The 14,335-nt window shown below is 39.6% G+C and overlaps 3 protein-coding genes across 3 annotated transcripts; all 3 read right to left on the bottom strand.

Annotated features, from left to right (window-relative positions):
• Positions 1-206: 206 nt before the first annotated feature.
• LOC108009576 (uncharacterized) lies at positions 207-1,927 on the bottom strand. Its single transcript, XM_070997573.1, has 2 exons — positions 645-1,927; positions 207-576 (listed from the first exon to the last, which is right to left on the bottom strand). The coding sequence occupies exon 1, from the start codon at positions 1,855-1,857 to the stop codon at positions 763-765; it is 1,095 nt and encodes a 364-aa protein (XP_070853674.1). The 5' UTR covers positions 1,858-1,927; the 3' UTR covers positions 207-576; positions 645-762.
• Positions 1,928-4,415: 2,488 nt separating this feature from the next.
• Positions 4,416-5,074, bottom strand: LOC108005325 (uncharacterized). Its single transcript, XM_017068592.3, has 3 exons — positions 5,015-5,074; positions 4,640-4,957; positions 4,416-4,586 (listed from the first exon to the last, which is right to left on the bottom strand). The coding sequence occupies exons 1-3, from the start codon at positions 5,072-5,074 to the stop codon at positions 4,416-4,418; spliced, it is 549 nt and encodes a 182-aa protein (XP_016924081.3).
• Positions 5,075-10,183: 5,109 nt separating this feature from the next.
• Positions 10,184-11,874, bottom strand: LOC108009837 (uncharacterized). Its single transcript, XM_017074529.4, has one exon. It carries the CDS (start codon positions 11,814-11,816, stop codon positions 10,701-10,703), a length of 1,116 nt encoding a protein of 371 aa, XP_016930018.4. The 5' UTR covers positions 11,817-11,874; the 3' UTR covers positions 10,184-10,700.
• Between the last annotated feature and the right edge of the window lie 2,461 nt (positions 11,875-14,335).

The raw sequence follows: 14,335 nt of genomic DNA, 5'->3' as shown, positions 1-14,335 counted from the left end.
AAAAGAAAACGCGAGGGAGCTGAGGAGTGGCCTTGGCAATCTTTTATTAGGTCAATCGATAGATATAGACAGATCTTCCATTAAATGTGAAGTAAAAGAATCCAATTCCCAAATCCAAGATCACAGCGTTCACCGAAAATAATTTATGAAGTTGTGGAGCAATTCCATAAAAAAGCTTCGAGGAGTTTGTAGATAATACATTCATTTATTAGTTTAAGGACAAGTCATTTTGTTTAATAAGCAATCGGCGTTCTAAGCGCAATACACATACTTTTAATATACATTTCTCTGCAAGGGTTCCTCTACCGATCGATCCAGTGCAATTGTTTATTCCAATAGCCGCCATTCATTTTAACAATTACTTTCACCTCCTTTAATTCAAAGTAGCTCTGAAAACGGTTGCTCATAGTTATCGTCGATTTCATATCGACCAGGACTCTGATGGAACTTGGTTAGGGTCTCCAGCCTGCCAAGAACGAAAGGTCTTAAAAAAGTAGGAATGCTTGAGCTTCTCAGAAACGTGGTAGACCATTTGTTGTTGGCGCAACCATTCGGTACACCAGCGTCCTTGGGAACCTACGGTTGAATTGATGGACTCGGCATAGAAGCGAGGAACTCTCGTGATTCAGATACCAAGATCTTACATATTCTCTGGGTTCTTGGACTTAAATATAAGGATTGAAATCTACATGATCCGCGCCGCGCAGCAGTCCACAATCCAAAACATACTGCAAAGATAGCATCTGTCGAATCCAATCGTCTCTATTGACACGGCAGGTCGGTGGAAAAGTCGACGGGAAGGTGCCACATTATGAATAATATTTTTCCCCAGTGGTTCTCTATGTAATCCTTTGAGCAGTTGTCCATGTAAACTACCAGTTCGTAATTGATGGACCATTCGAAGATTACCTTCCGCGCATAGTCCTCGGAGCAGGGGTCAAGAGCAGTCTTTCGAACGACGCACCACTTACTCAGATCCAGACCGCAGTTCTGCTTCTCCATGATGTGGAAGATGCGGCACAGCTCTCGCTCGACGACCATGGGGATGACGAAGGAACACCTGACCAGCTGGAAGTGCTTGATAAAGGTGGTGCAGAGGTAGGGAGGGTTCATAGGTCGCATGGCTCGCTGGAGCCAGTCGCTGGTGTCGATGTCCCTGCACACCATCAGCAGGGAGCATTCGAAGGACACGGCAGGAGTACACTCGCTGAAACTGAGTGTGGCTACATCAACCGCCGAGTGCAATGATTCCACCAGGTGCTGCAGGACGCAGTCGAAGTTGCAGTCGCACGGGTCGCACGCGTTGGTGATCACGACCCCGTACCGCCGATCCTCCGGCATGACCCTGGCGTAGGGAGGACGACCCTCTCCGCCCTGGTCACAGCAATTGATTTGGCAGGGATCTCCGCATCCTTGCTCATTCACGGTGGATTGAACACAGGCCGAACTCTGGGTCGGGGTTGACTTGAAGCAGAACTTGAGGCTGAGGAGCAGCCGTCTTCCAAACCGACGAACTCGGATTGAGCATCCCGAGTCTTTTCGTTTTTCTGGGACATCATTGAAGATGAGGTCGACAGTCTCCTTAAACTCCATTTTGTCGCGAAAATGCAAAAGACAAACCAGTTCTTGGCCGTCGAAGGCCTGCAAATCAGCCCTATTCCTGTTGAAGGCTTTGGCTACAGGAAAGTCGTCTGTGAGGATCGTACCGAGGAACATGATTACTTGTCGTTGAACTGGAATTTTGACACTTTTGAACAACTCTGATTTAAGATTGGCCACGCTAAAATTTTGTTTTACATTTATAAAGACTGTCTGCCTAAACTTGTTTAGATTGTTGAAAAACACTTTCAAAAACATGTTGACAAAAATTTTACAAAAATAGGAAGTTGTGTACTGGATAAGTTGTGAAGTTGTACTGAATGTAAATCATCAGTGCTAGAGGAACGAGGCCTTGAAGTTTCGTTTTTTGCCTCCTTTGTTGACAAACTTTAAAACTATTGATTAGGTCACCTTTAATTTTGTTTTTATATATATAGTTTAACATATTTAATATTTATATTCAAGATGGAAGTACAACTTTTTTATATCACCTTATGTTGATATTTCGTTTAGGTTTTTCCGAATGACATGGGCTCTTTTATCATTCTAATTTAACTGATTCCACCAACATTATTTTCAAGTGACTGGCCTTAAACTTAAAGCAAACTGATTTGAATTTGCCTCGGATCAAGTTGATTAAATCAAGTGTTCAACCGCCTGCCACGCCCAGTGGAACGCCCACTGGCGCAGCTGGGGATGCATTTTAATTTCCATTTCGCGACCAAGTCCCAGATAGCCTCGTTCCTCATCATTGCGTCTCATTAGGGGAGTGGGTGGTGGGTGCTGAGTAGGGGATACTGGGTGTTTGGATGGTTGGATGGTTGGATGGTGGAAATTGAAGAAAAAACAGTCTGCTGAGTTGGCAACGCAGCTCGCCGTCAGCTCCTCCAATCTCCACTTGTTGACCAAATGCCAGGAACTTGTTATTTAGGCCGATTTGCGTCATTAGTGCAGCAGAGGACCCGCTTTCCACCCGCCGGGAAAACTCGGAGTCTAGGCACCATCTGTCGAGTGGGCAAACATTTTTGGCAGTAATAATTGAGGGAAATTCCAAGAGTAGAAAGTGAACTTTTAGTTGGGTGATTTAACTTGGAGAATATGAAAACTTTCTTTCAAGAATATCATCACTGTATTAAACTATTCTTATCATTCTTTTTTTGGAATTCTTTATTATTATTAAGAAAAATGCTTTTTCTTGTATAAGAAAGCAGTGGTACATTCTCCACCGACAAAACATATTTTGATTGTTTTATAGTTTATGATTTATATTAAACATTTTCTAAGGTTCTACAAAAACTTTTTAGGATACATAATATCTCATCTAAAATAATAAAGGTAATTAATTTGTAGAAAGAGATTTCCTTTACGGAAAAAATCATCAAAATGCTACTTAAATATCCCTTTTAAAACAATATTTAGAAGCTTAATAGTTTATAATTTTTATAATATAGTTATGATTAAATATTAATTATTTATTATGGTTCTATGATAAATTTTTGGGTCACTCGATAACCCATTAAGAAAATAAAATAAATCAACCTTCGGGAAAAGGTATTTATCATGAAAAAATGAATGTTCTATTCAGCTGGCTAAGCTGAAAATACTATATAAATAAATATTATTAAATAATATAAACCATTTTAGAGACACATAAGTATATCTTGTACCTTATATCAAATCCTTCAATTTGATTTAACGTTGTTTGGTGAAAGTCCTTGGCTGGTTGGCACAATGGTGTTCCCCACCTAAATGCGGATTTGTGCAGTGACCTCGAGTTTAGCACCTGGCCATATCAATAGCCCCGACCAGGTGATAGTGGTCGGAATGGACTGAGGACCGTGGACTGCGCAGATGGAGGTACGACTGGATGACCCTGGTGGCAAGGCGGATGCGACTTGGCCCAAAGGCAAATGTAATTGTAATGTAAGCGGAAATAAGCGCCGCGAGGACACGCAGTGCTCACTCCCATCTGGCGTCGCATTTTAATTAAAATTTATAAGCCTTGGTCGGGGATTTGGCACCGAGCCACAGGATGTTGGATGCTGGCTGTTCGCAGGACCAAAAGGCTGGAGAGCAGGACCAGGAGACCGAGCAGTCATTGCCGGCACGGCGTTTTAAGCTTTTAAGTTGCGGTGGATTTGCGAGGCTTTCGGAATCGGATTTTATGTGAAAATCAACTGCGGTGCGCATAAATTAAAAATCAGTCCGCAACAACAAACAAAACAGCGGCGGAGCCTATGGGCGAATTATTTGTAATTAATTTGCCATATTAGCTTTCTCCCACCGCCACAGGTATTTCCATTGATCCCAGGTGCAGAAAAATAAAGAAGTAAGCGAACAAAAAACTGCTCGGCAATTTGCGGCTTTGATTGTCGAATTAAATTAAATTTATTTAAACAGAAACAATTTCGAATTATCGTTATTATCCGTTTGAATGGCTCTTGCCATAATTGTTTTCAATCAAATGTTATTAATAATATCAATTACTGCTTTTTCTGTTGTACCGAATGGGAGATAATGAAGGAGTAACATCGAACCTATGGTCATAATAAATGCTTGTGCATCAAAAAGATTTTTACTTATTTCGAACTTATGTAAACCACTTATGTTAAACACAATTTGGCTTTTTAATCAAATGGGATTATACAGCTAATTAACAAAAAATAAATTTATTTAAATTCCACTTTAAACCTTTACAAACTTAAAAACAACTTTGTAGTCCACAGATTCGCTTAGTATTTATCCAAAATTCAATTCAAATAATCATTATATTTTTAAACGGTTTTTTTTATCCGGCTTTCTTATAACAATTGCCATCATCCGTGAGGTGGCCTTTTCGGAAATAAATCCTCTACAAATGTAAAATAAACATTTGTGGCAAACTGCGGCTTACCATCGAATATCCAATCTATTAAAAGTAAATACTCTCCAGTTGGTAGACTTACAGGAACTTCAATGCGATGGAAATCGCTAACCATTTGTAAGCCCTGCAAATCCATTACATTAAAATTGGTTAACGAGTCTCGAAAGGCAATATTACCACATAAGGACAGGTGTGGTTCACCGTCGATACATCCTTGATCAAATTCCAGATGATCTTGGCAACGGGCTGGTTCCGTCTTCTCATAAACTCGCAGGCATCGAAGTTATAATCAACTAAAAACGGTTTATATCCACTGGCCTTCTTCATCAACTTCATATGAACGAATATGTTATTTGCTGGCTCTATAAACGTGGCATTTATATGCAAGCTGGTCTTGTTTCGGGAATAGGCCTTCAGGCGGCAATAATGAATAAGAACCCACGATTTGTTGTACGACTCACAAAAGAAATTTGTCATTTTAACAAATGGAGCCTCCTGAGGAAAGACATAATTAATTGTAGTATTCATTTAAGTCCTCTTTTATCCTCTTACACTACAGACTAGAAAAGCAACTAGCAATGATACTCCAAAAATTGTAATTCTATGATCCATGGCTGAGTACCATTCAACAACTGTCGAGATACAGACATTTTTGGTTGATTTTACCTATTTATAATATCGTTAAACTGCCATTTAGCTGCCATTAAACATTAAATTGTGCCCACCCATAATTATCAAAATTACTAAAATGTTGTAAAACAAAAAGCAATCAAACGGAAAATAATATAATTTGGGTATTCATTTACCAGCTTTAAGAGCTTTCTTTATGTAAAATAATCTGATATGTAGAAATAATGGTTAATAATAGTGAATAGAAATGAAGATATGCATGCTGCAAATCGGATATACCTCGGAATAAACCTTTTAATCATTTAAAAATTGTAAAGCTGCAGGTGAATAAACTTCGGGATTCCGAAGTAGTCATTTTTCTGTCTTTGAGTGCCAAGACTATTCAGCAGTAAGAACCCCTTGTTTCCCTTTAAACAAGCTTTGTTGCCAACCGAAGAATTCAGAGATAGTACATTTCCCGGTACATAGTACATTTCCCTTGCCTTTACCCACCTATTCACCACTTGCCACAATCGTCACAAATTTCGCCTGGCGGGGATTACTGTCCTCGGTGGCCTTATCATTGCACCACACACCCAGACAAACAGACAGGCAGAAACGGGTGCAGGATACCCAAAACCAAACTGGTGGCCATTAATTGCCGCCTTTCGATTATCCTTGCGACAAATATCCATTTGGCAGTCGGCCAGACAGGATTTCTGTTAGCCAAAAGCTCTGTTTACTGATATTTTATGCGCCATTCTGCACTGCAATTGCACTAATTGCAATTTTAGGCACGTTCCCTGGCCATTTGCATAACACGAATTCGCCATTTAATTGTTCAAAAAATAGATTCAAAATTTCCCCATGCACATGTCGTCGAACGTGGTGTCAAAAACCAGGAGAGATGAACGGACAAAAAAAAAATTGAATTATAAATCTGTTGCCTGGCTGGCGATTTAATTGCGCCATGTAGGTTACAAATCGAAAATCCTGGCCAATGGATTTTTGTTGTTCGGCCAAAGTGCAATTTGTTGTCAAGTTTTGAATGAATTCCTTAAGAGAGCATAAATTTTACAAGCAGATGGTATTAGGGAAGGGCTTTGGGAATATGGGGTGTTAAGTTTATTACGAACTGGGGGGGGGGGAGTTCACAGACCCACTTGACTTGGGCGAGTACAAAGGTTCCAAATGGCAGCGCAGCTAAAAATTTGTGCAAATTTTTCAATTTCCAGGACCTAGATCCTGGAGAGAGTGTCGGTAAATCCTGGCGACTGTGCGTTTGTCAAGTTGGCAGCAACAACAATTGCAGTTCACATACCAGGAGGCGAAGTCAGTCGAAAACCAAAGCCAAAGTTCAAACACAATATCTCAAATATGCACAGGCATGTGCAGGGTTTTGTGTGTGTGTTGGTGGGCAGGTTTAAAAATACACTAGAAAGTGTTAAAAAAAAATAACAAGCTAGGGAAAACATTAAAATTTTATCCAAAAATCTCTTTAGATCTTCTTTTAAGGAATAATATTTAAGAATTTTATCTGAATATTTTACAGTCTTACATCTTTACAGAACCCAAACCAATTTAGACTTATAGACATTCATTTCCTTAAAATATGGAATAAGAAGTAGATCTATAAATATGATTTCATTATATAATATCTTTCAAATTATAATTTTTGTGTAGGTCTTGCTTTTCGAAACGGTTTGTTCAGAATATCTAATATCTAGTATCTAAGTAATTCACGGTTGTAAAAAATATCTTTCTAAAAGTAAGAAATTAAAGGTAGATTCATATTATTTGTTTTATTATATGTATTATTATTAACTTTATAATTTTAATTTTTATGAAAACAAATCAAATCGTTCACTATTAAAACTTCCACACTAATAGTTTGGGATAGAAAGTAGCGTCCTATTAAGGCACCATAGGAAAAGCTCTGCTCAGCCTCTGCCGGCACTCGTACAGCATACAATGTCGATGTGTGTGTAACGACTGCTGCTCCGTGCCAATTACATTACAATGCTATCCCTGCTATTAAGTATATTTTATGTATAGCTTTTAAAATACACATTTTTCTCTTAATTGCTAAAATATTTTCATCTTGATATTATTTATCTAATACAAAAATGGGTTATGCTTCTATTTCCCTCAGTGTAAGCCTGCACTTTGCAGTACACGCGTTCCTCGTGCGTTGCTCAGTAGCTGGCTTGCACCTCTGGAATTGAATGGTCGAGTGCCACGCCCCTTTGAGCCGTAAAAGAAGATAAATGACAGAAGTGAGCCATATCAGACACAGTCAGCAGTGAGCAGTGAGCAGTTGGCAGCATGGAACGAGAAAACCAGCAGCCAGCGGCTCTAACTGCTTTGCATTTGGCCCTGCAGGTCGGCACAATTTGCCATCTTGAGGCTGCAGACGTCGGCCATCATCAAAAGGGAGTCCCTGTGACGCCGTGTCCCTGTGAGTCCCTGTGTCCCCAATCCTTGGTCAACTTTGCATTTGATTAAAAGCGGATAGCCGCCTCTGATGAATTGCACATGTGGCAGCTCCTTTCGTTCCCCGCCTTTGTGCCCTTATGCCATTATCAGGCCAAGTCAAGGCACACTATACGTATACGTGATGCGTATTACGTATACGTACTGGCCCATTCCCATTCCGCCCAGCTCACCTTCACCTTTCGCTGCTGGCCTAGAGCACACTCGCAATCTCAATGGCCGGGCTGGGGGAAAAAATTTAATTTAATATTCATATGACTGTAAAACGCTACAAAAGTCGCAAAAAATGAAACGGACAGAAAATGCTCGTTAAATAAACCAAGAAAAAAATTCCAGAAAATAACTGCGAGTGTCTGTATGGCATAAAAAGGAAAGTAAAATGAAGAAAGGCATTTGTCACCAAGGCGAAAAATAGTACACTTCGTTTTGAGTAATATTTTAAAAAATATATATATTTTTTTAGTAAGCTAATTTAATCATCTTATATTATTCTAAATATTTTGTAAAAAATTTAAATAAATATTTACTCTTTTTTATGTATCTTAACAAATACTTGTATGCATTTTTCAAGTACCAGGGTGCATTTGAATTAAAGACAAATTATGGAATGAAAGGGTTCTATTAAGACATGACTTATACCCCTCTTTTTGCCTAATAAGCACTGTTTACTTCCTTCCAGAGAGTAATATACCACCGCTATTTGGTTAAAATTCGCTCCGTAAGATCTGTCGTCCAGAAATATGACACTGAGCTGCAGGGTGGGTGGTTCTTGGTGGGGGATGGCCTCCCCCCGAACGTCATACAAAGTAAACACGCTCCGCACTCGGCAATGACAGTGGGCATGAAAATTTATTGCTCTCGCCCCCGAAATGCCAGACTCCAGACTCCCAGCCCAGACTGCCAGGCGTTGGAGTTCCGAATCCGAATCCGCATCCGTATCCCCGTATCCGAATCCGAATCCGCGGCGCATTAAATTTCGGCGGCAGGAGGATGTCTGCCATGCAACATGGCAAACTATGGCACTGACAAAAGTTGCAAAGTTTTAAATGTTGGCCATGGCCGAGCTCGACATGAGGGAAAAAAGAATTACGGTCGCAAATGGAAATACGGGGATATAAATTCCAGCACAAGGAAATGCTGTGAAGGACCTCCTTGCTATATGACTTTTGTAGCTCGAAATGGATATTTTTTAATATGCATAAATTGCTCAACTATTTTATTTGATTTTATTTTCGGGCAACCGACCGGAAATCAAAATGACTTTTGTTAAATACACTTCACAGATGTATTTTCAGCTTTTATAAAAATTTAATTTAAAATACATTTTTTGAGAGCTATTTCATTGAAGTAAATAATAATTATTTAAGCCTTGAGCTAAACAATTGAAAAACCACAAGCCAAATGAATAATATTTAAAATTAAAAAACAGATTGTTATGCATCCAATCAGGTTAAAAAAGAAAATACCATTTAATCGCATGTATGTGTGTACATTTCATGTCATAATAACGAGTATATGTATTTGATATTTTTTCGCAACAACTGAAAATGAAAAAAAGTTAAGAAGTAAAGCGGCTTGGGCCTTCAGTGCTGACAGCGAATTTCACAGTGGCCCACAGTAATTGTCCTTCCTGTTGTTGTGTGTGTGTCTGTGTGTGTTTGATGTCCTGACAGTTTGCCCGTGCTCTTGACAGCGAGTGTGTTTGTGTGTGTGCCTGGGTGCGAAGTGCGAGAGTGTGTGTTTGTCTGTGACAGGTCCTGCCGCGAAGCCGTTGACAGTTGTCAATGTTATTAGCGATATTAGGGGAGCACCGGAAGTTGGATGGGCATGTGACATGTATCTCACGCGCGCGCCCCGAAAAGGATTTGAATTATAAACAAAACACACTTTTTATCTATAAATGTCAACATATATCTTTGCCATTTGAATTTGAATATTTCCAGTATCTTTATCATCATTATAAAAAATTAAGTTTATATACTGTATCAATAACATAAGTTTGGTTAATTTTAATTCCAAAGATTTCACTTTGACAAACAACTGTAAGTACATAAATTGTTAAATTTAAGTGAATTAATATTATGTTTAATTCCAAATTGTTAAGCAAAATAAACAAACTTTACTTAAATACAGAATAAAATTCAGTAATATACTTCCTTTCAAAACTTGTTTAGTCTTATAACCTTAGCAAGGACATCACGCACACATCAGCTTTTGCCAACAGATCAACATAAAAAAAAAAGTGAGCCAACTGTTAATCAAGACCTTTCCGCAATCCCCCTATTTCCACTCTAATTGAGTTCTGAAGACTGGCCAGTTACAGGTTTCTCTTTGGCTCCATGTTTTGTTTGTCTCCAATATCTTGCGGCTGATTCCCTTAAAGTCAAACAGCATTTTCGTTATCTACGACTTCCCAAGGAACACAAAACTTCATCTATGCTCCCTAAGCTGCACATGTCCCACTCCATTCACTGCACACGTATTATTTGCTGATTGCGAAACAAATATTGACAAGGCCGTAGATCCTTGGCCTTTTTCTCAGTTTTCTCCAGCAACCATTGTTGCCCAGTTAGCCGCTTTAAAGGTATATGAAAATATAAATCGCACAAAATAAAAGCAGATCTTAATACAGGCTTAAAAATATATTTTAAAATAAAGGACAAGAATATATGCCAAAATGTAAAATCCACCAATAAAAAACCAGAACATGTAACTAGCATTCTGCGTTCTAAGCGCAATAACCATTTTACTTTTTATTTAAAATTTTCTGTACTCGCACTTGTCAAAACATTTATTGACAGGGGTTCCTCTACCGCGCGATCGATCCAGTCCAATTGTTTATCCCAAAAGCCGCCATTTTTTTTTAAACATTTATCATCACCAATTCGAAGTTGCGTGAGAACGCGATTGCTTATAGTAATGGATTTGGTAGGCCGTGATCGAATTCGTTTTGCCAAGGTCTCCAGTTTGCCAAGGGCAAAGGGTCCTCTATAATGGACTTGGCGTAGAAGCGAGGATACCAGGATCTTGCATATTTACCCGGATGTTTGAACCACAAATAGGGATCAAAATGTACATGATCATGACATGACAAGCATACTGTTTACGTATACATAATATCCTTTTAATGCAATCCTCATTGGCATGTCAGGTCGGTGGAAAAGTCGACGGGTAGGTGCCAAAATATGTACAAAATTTTTCCACAGTTGTTCTCTATGTAATCCTTCGAGTAGTTGTCCATGTAAACTACCAGTTCGTAGTTGATGGACCATTCGAAGAGTACCTTCCGTGCATAGTCCTCGGAGCAGGGGTCCAGAGCAGTCTTTCGAACTACGCACCATTTACTCAGATCCAGACCGCAGTTCTGCTTCTCCATGATGTGGAAGATGCGGCACAGCTCTCGCTCCACGACCATGGGGATGACGAAGGAACACCTGACCAGCTGGAAGTGCTTTATAAAGGTGGTGCACTGGTAGGGAGGGTTCATAGGTCGCATGGCACGCAGGAGCCAGTCGCTGGTGTCGCTGTCCCTGGACACCATCAGCAGGAAGCAGTCAAAGGACACGGCAGGAGTACACTCGCTAAAGCTCAAAGTGGCCACATCAACCGCCGAGTGGAATGATTCCATAAGGTGCTGCAGGACGCAGTCGAAGTTGCAGTCGCACGGGTCGCACTCGTTGGTGATCACGACCCCGTACCGCCGATCCTCCGGCATGACCCTGGCGTAGGGAGGACGACCCTCTCCGCCCTGGTCACAGCAATTGATTTGGCAGGGATCTCCGCATCCTTGCTCATTCACGGTGGATTGAACACAGGCCGAACTCTGGGTCGGGGTTAACATTTCGGAGCTACTGATACTTGAAGCAGAACTTGAGGCTGAGGAGCAGCCGTCTTCCAAACCGACGAACTCAGATTGAGCGTCCTGAGGCTTTTCCTTTTTCTGAGACATCCTTGAAGATGAGGTCGACAGAGTCTCCTTAAACTCCATTTTGTCGCGAAAACGCAAAAGACAAACCAGCTCTTCGCCGTCGAAGGCCTGCAGATCCGCTCTTTTCCTGTTGAATGCCTTGGCTACAGGGAAGTCGTCTGTGAGGATCGTACCGAGGAACATGATTACTTGTCGTTGAACTGGAATTTTGACACTTTTAAATAACTCAGATTTTAGTTTTGACACAGTAAAATTTAGATTCACATTAATAAAGACTGTATGTCTAAACTTGTTTACATCCTTGAAAAATACTTGCAAAAACATGATGACAAAAATTTTACAAAAATAGGAAGTTGTGTACTAGACGAAGTGTGAAGTTGTACTGAATGTAAAACCTCATGGCTAGTCGAACAAGGCCTTGAAGTTTCGTATTTTGCTTACTTTGTTCTGAAATTTTAAAACTATTGATTTGGTCACCTTAGATTTCACTTTGTAATCCAAAGAGTTTCTCAATATTAAAATATTTAAAGTAAAACATTGCTTTAAAAAGTTTATTTCTTTGTTAAGCTTTTTGTGTTAAAGTTTTTATACATATGGATTTTTAAATTTCTTTTCAATATATTTTCCCATCTGGACCTGGCACCACTGGTCGAAACCCACAGAGACGTTTCTCTTATTTTTTCAGTCTGCCATATCATGTTCCATGTTGACGCACTAGCACAAAAGCTTAAATTATATTTAAAACTTCTCTTTCTCGCTTCCTGTCTTCCTCTGTGGCTATTTCATTTTCTCCCTCTCTTTTTTACTTTCTTTTCCTGGCTTGTGGATGGCATGTTATTTACTTTTGTGGTCATTGTGGGCCATCCTCGGAGGCCCCCAAAAGCCCCAAAGTTATAATTCTTTAAGTTTTTATCTGCCGCACACATACTTGGCTGCTTAAGTGGGCGTATTCGCAATATCTGGTCTATATGTATTTTAGGGGGGGGGGCGCCACTCCAGCCATAATTTTAGCATATTAATGATTTATGATGTCTAAGGGAGCGAGAAAAGCGAACGAATTAACAGCAACAAAAGCAGCAACAACGGCCCTAAAGTTCCTGTCTATTTTCATTTAGAATTCGCTTAATTTCCATTTGCCGCCCCTAATGAAAATGTCGGACAACAGCCTGCTACGCGGAAAATGAAAATTCTTACTGACTCTTTGGGCCACTTTCAATTTTAATTAAGAGTTGAACCTTTGACTCGGCTCATTTAAGGCCCTTACATTCGGGTTGTTTTTGGCTGCTTTACTTTCGGGCGATTTATGGGCATACAACAAATTTGTTAAGCTAATGATGCCATTTTTCCTGCCCAAATTACCTGACCAGGCCCACGGGGCGGTTGATCCAAACCATCTCATTCCATCTCCCCAGAAATACACAAATAAAATCAGGCCAAACATGGGAGAAGAACGAGTGCCTGGAGACATGTGTGGTTTTTATAGTATATGGATAAATTGCTTGGAGATGCTGGGAGCTGTTTTCGGAGCTAGTTCGCTTGTAATATTAGGAAATAAATTGAAAAACATTGGTGCGAAATGGTTATTTATTGTTCAGATTATAGAAATAATGTAAAAAACATTTGAAGGGCTTACAAATTATTTAACTTGGTTAATTTAAGACTGTTTAGCTGTCCGAATTTATTTTAAAAAGTCTTATCAACCTATAGAAAAAAGTCGGTACAGCTTTAAAACATTTTATGAATTTATATATGAAATGATGTGGAGATTGTCATGGCTTTTTAAAATAAATCCATTCAGTTGGTCAAAAACATAAGGCCTTAATGCATAGATTATATTTCCTTCACATATATCTCCCTGAAATAGATCTTTAAAAATTCTTAAGTTTTAAAATCTTACCTAGCTTAACAGAATTTAAAATATATTGTCCAAAATATTATTAAACCTATATATTTTCAACATCTCTTTAAATTTCTAGCTAGTTCTCTTTCCTGCATCTAAACATCTTCGGCATTAACTATTGAGACTAAAGCCCAACGTTTGTCCAGAAAGATGTGCCAACTCAGCAGAAATATTTGCTCTGGCTTACCGACAAATAAGTACCTGCCATAAAGGCGGAAGATACTTAACCTGAGTCGTTCTTTATCCACCATTTCCGGGAAAACAGCAAACAAGCAGTCGACAAGATGGCTAGTAAAGCTGCACGTTGAAGACCAAGAGAACTTGGTTGAATTTCCATTTAATTAGCGGCCACGTTTGTCCAGGCAAAATCACGGCAAATCAGGGTGAATCAGGTCGGCAAGACCATCGCCAGAAATGCAATGAAAGCAAACCGAAGTCTATTAAGCAGGCAAAGCCAAAATGGCAACATAGCGCTCCGATTTAATGCCAATAAACCGCGTGAGGCATTGGCATCCGAGCCAGACAACCGGGTTCCTGTAACCGAGTTAACCAGCCAGAACCCAGTTGAAACCCCAGACCAAATGGGGGATTCCACACAATGGTCCATCGGGGGAAACGGGGGGGAAATGAGGGATGCGGGGAGACAAAGGGCTGGAGGAAAAGAGTAATCTACCAACTGAATGTGCAACATGCCAATGCACATGATGTGTTTAATGGTTAAATTGTTGCTAATTCCATTAGCCGTTTGCTGACCTGCATTAAGCCCACTTCTACGTGTTGGTGCACAAGGAACAATTTTTCAAGGATCTGAAAATTGGGTCTAAAGAATTTAAGGATGTCTTTAAATACAAATCTTATTTCTAATTTAAGAAAATAAAAAAAAAGTGTGGACTTTAATGGGAGCACTCTTTAGTTGACATAAGATCTAGGTAATTTTTTTATT

This window comes from Drosophila suzukii, chromosome 2L (assembly GCF_043229965.1).
Source record: "Drosophila suzukii chromosome 2L, CBGP_Dsuzu_IsoJpt1.0, whole genome shotgun sequence".
Lineage (NCBI taxonomy): Eukaryota > Metazoa > Arthropoda > Insecta > Diptera > Drosophilidae > Drosophila > Drosophila suzukii.
This window is presented reverse-complemented; position numbering and strand designations above follow the sequence as displayed.

Excerpts from the sequence above, each read along its gene's own strand:
- LOC108009576 (XM_070997573.1), bottom strand. The coding sequence starts at position 1,857 with ATGTTTTTGAAAGTGTTTTTCAACAATCTAAACAAGTTTAGGCAGACA.
- LOC108005325 (XM_017068592.3), bottom strand. The coding sequence starts at position 5,074 with ATGGATCATAGAATTACAATTTTTGGAGTATCATTGCTAGTTGCTTTT. Across the intron at positions 4,958-5,014 it reads TTGCTTTTCTAGTCTGTAGT|GAGGCTCCATTTGTTAAAAT; the intron begins GTAAGAGGATAA and ends GTCTTTCCTCAG. Across the intron at positions 4,587-4,639 it reads ACCACACCTGTCCTTATGTG|GGCTTACAAATGGTTAGCGA; the intron begins GTAATATTGCCT and ends ATGGATTTGCAG.
- LOC108009837 (XM_017074529.4), bottom strand. The coding sequence starts at position 11,816 with ATGTTTTTGCAAGTATTTTTCAAGGATGTAAACAAGTTTAGACATACA.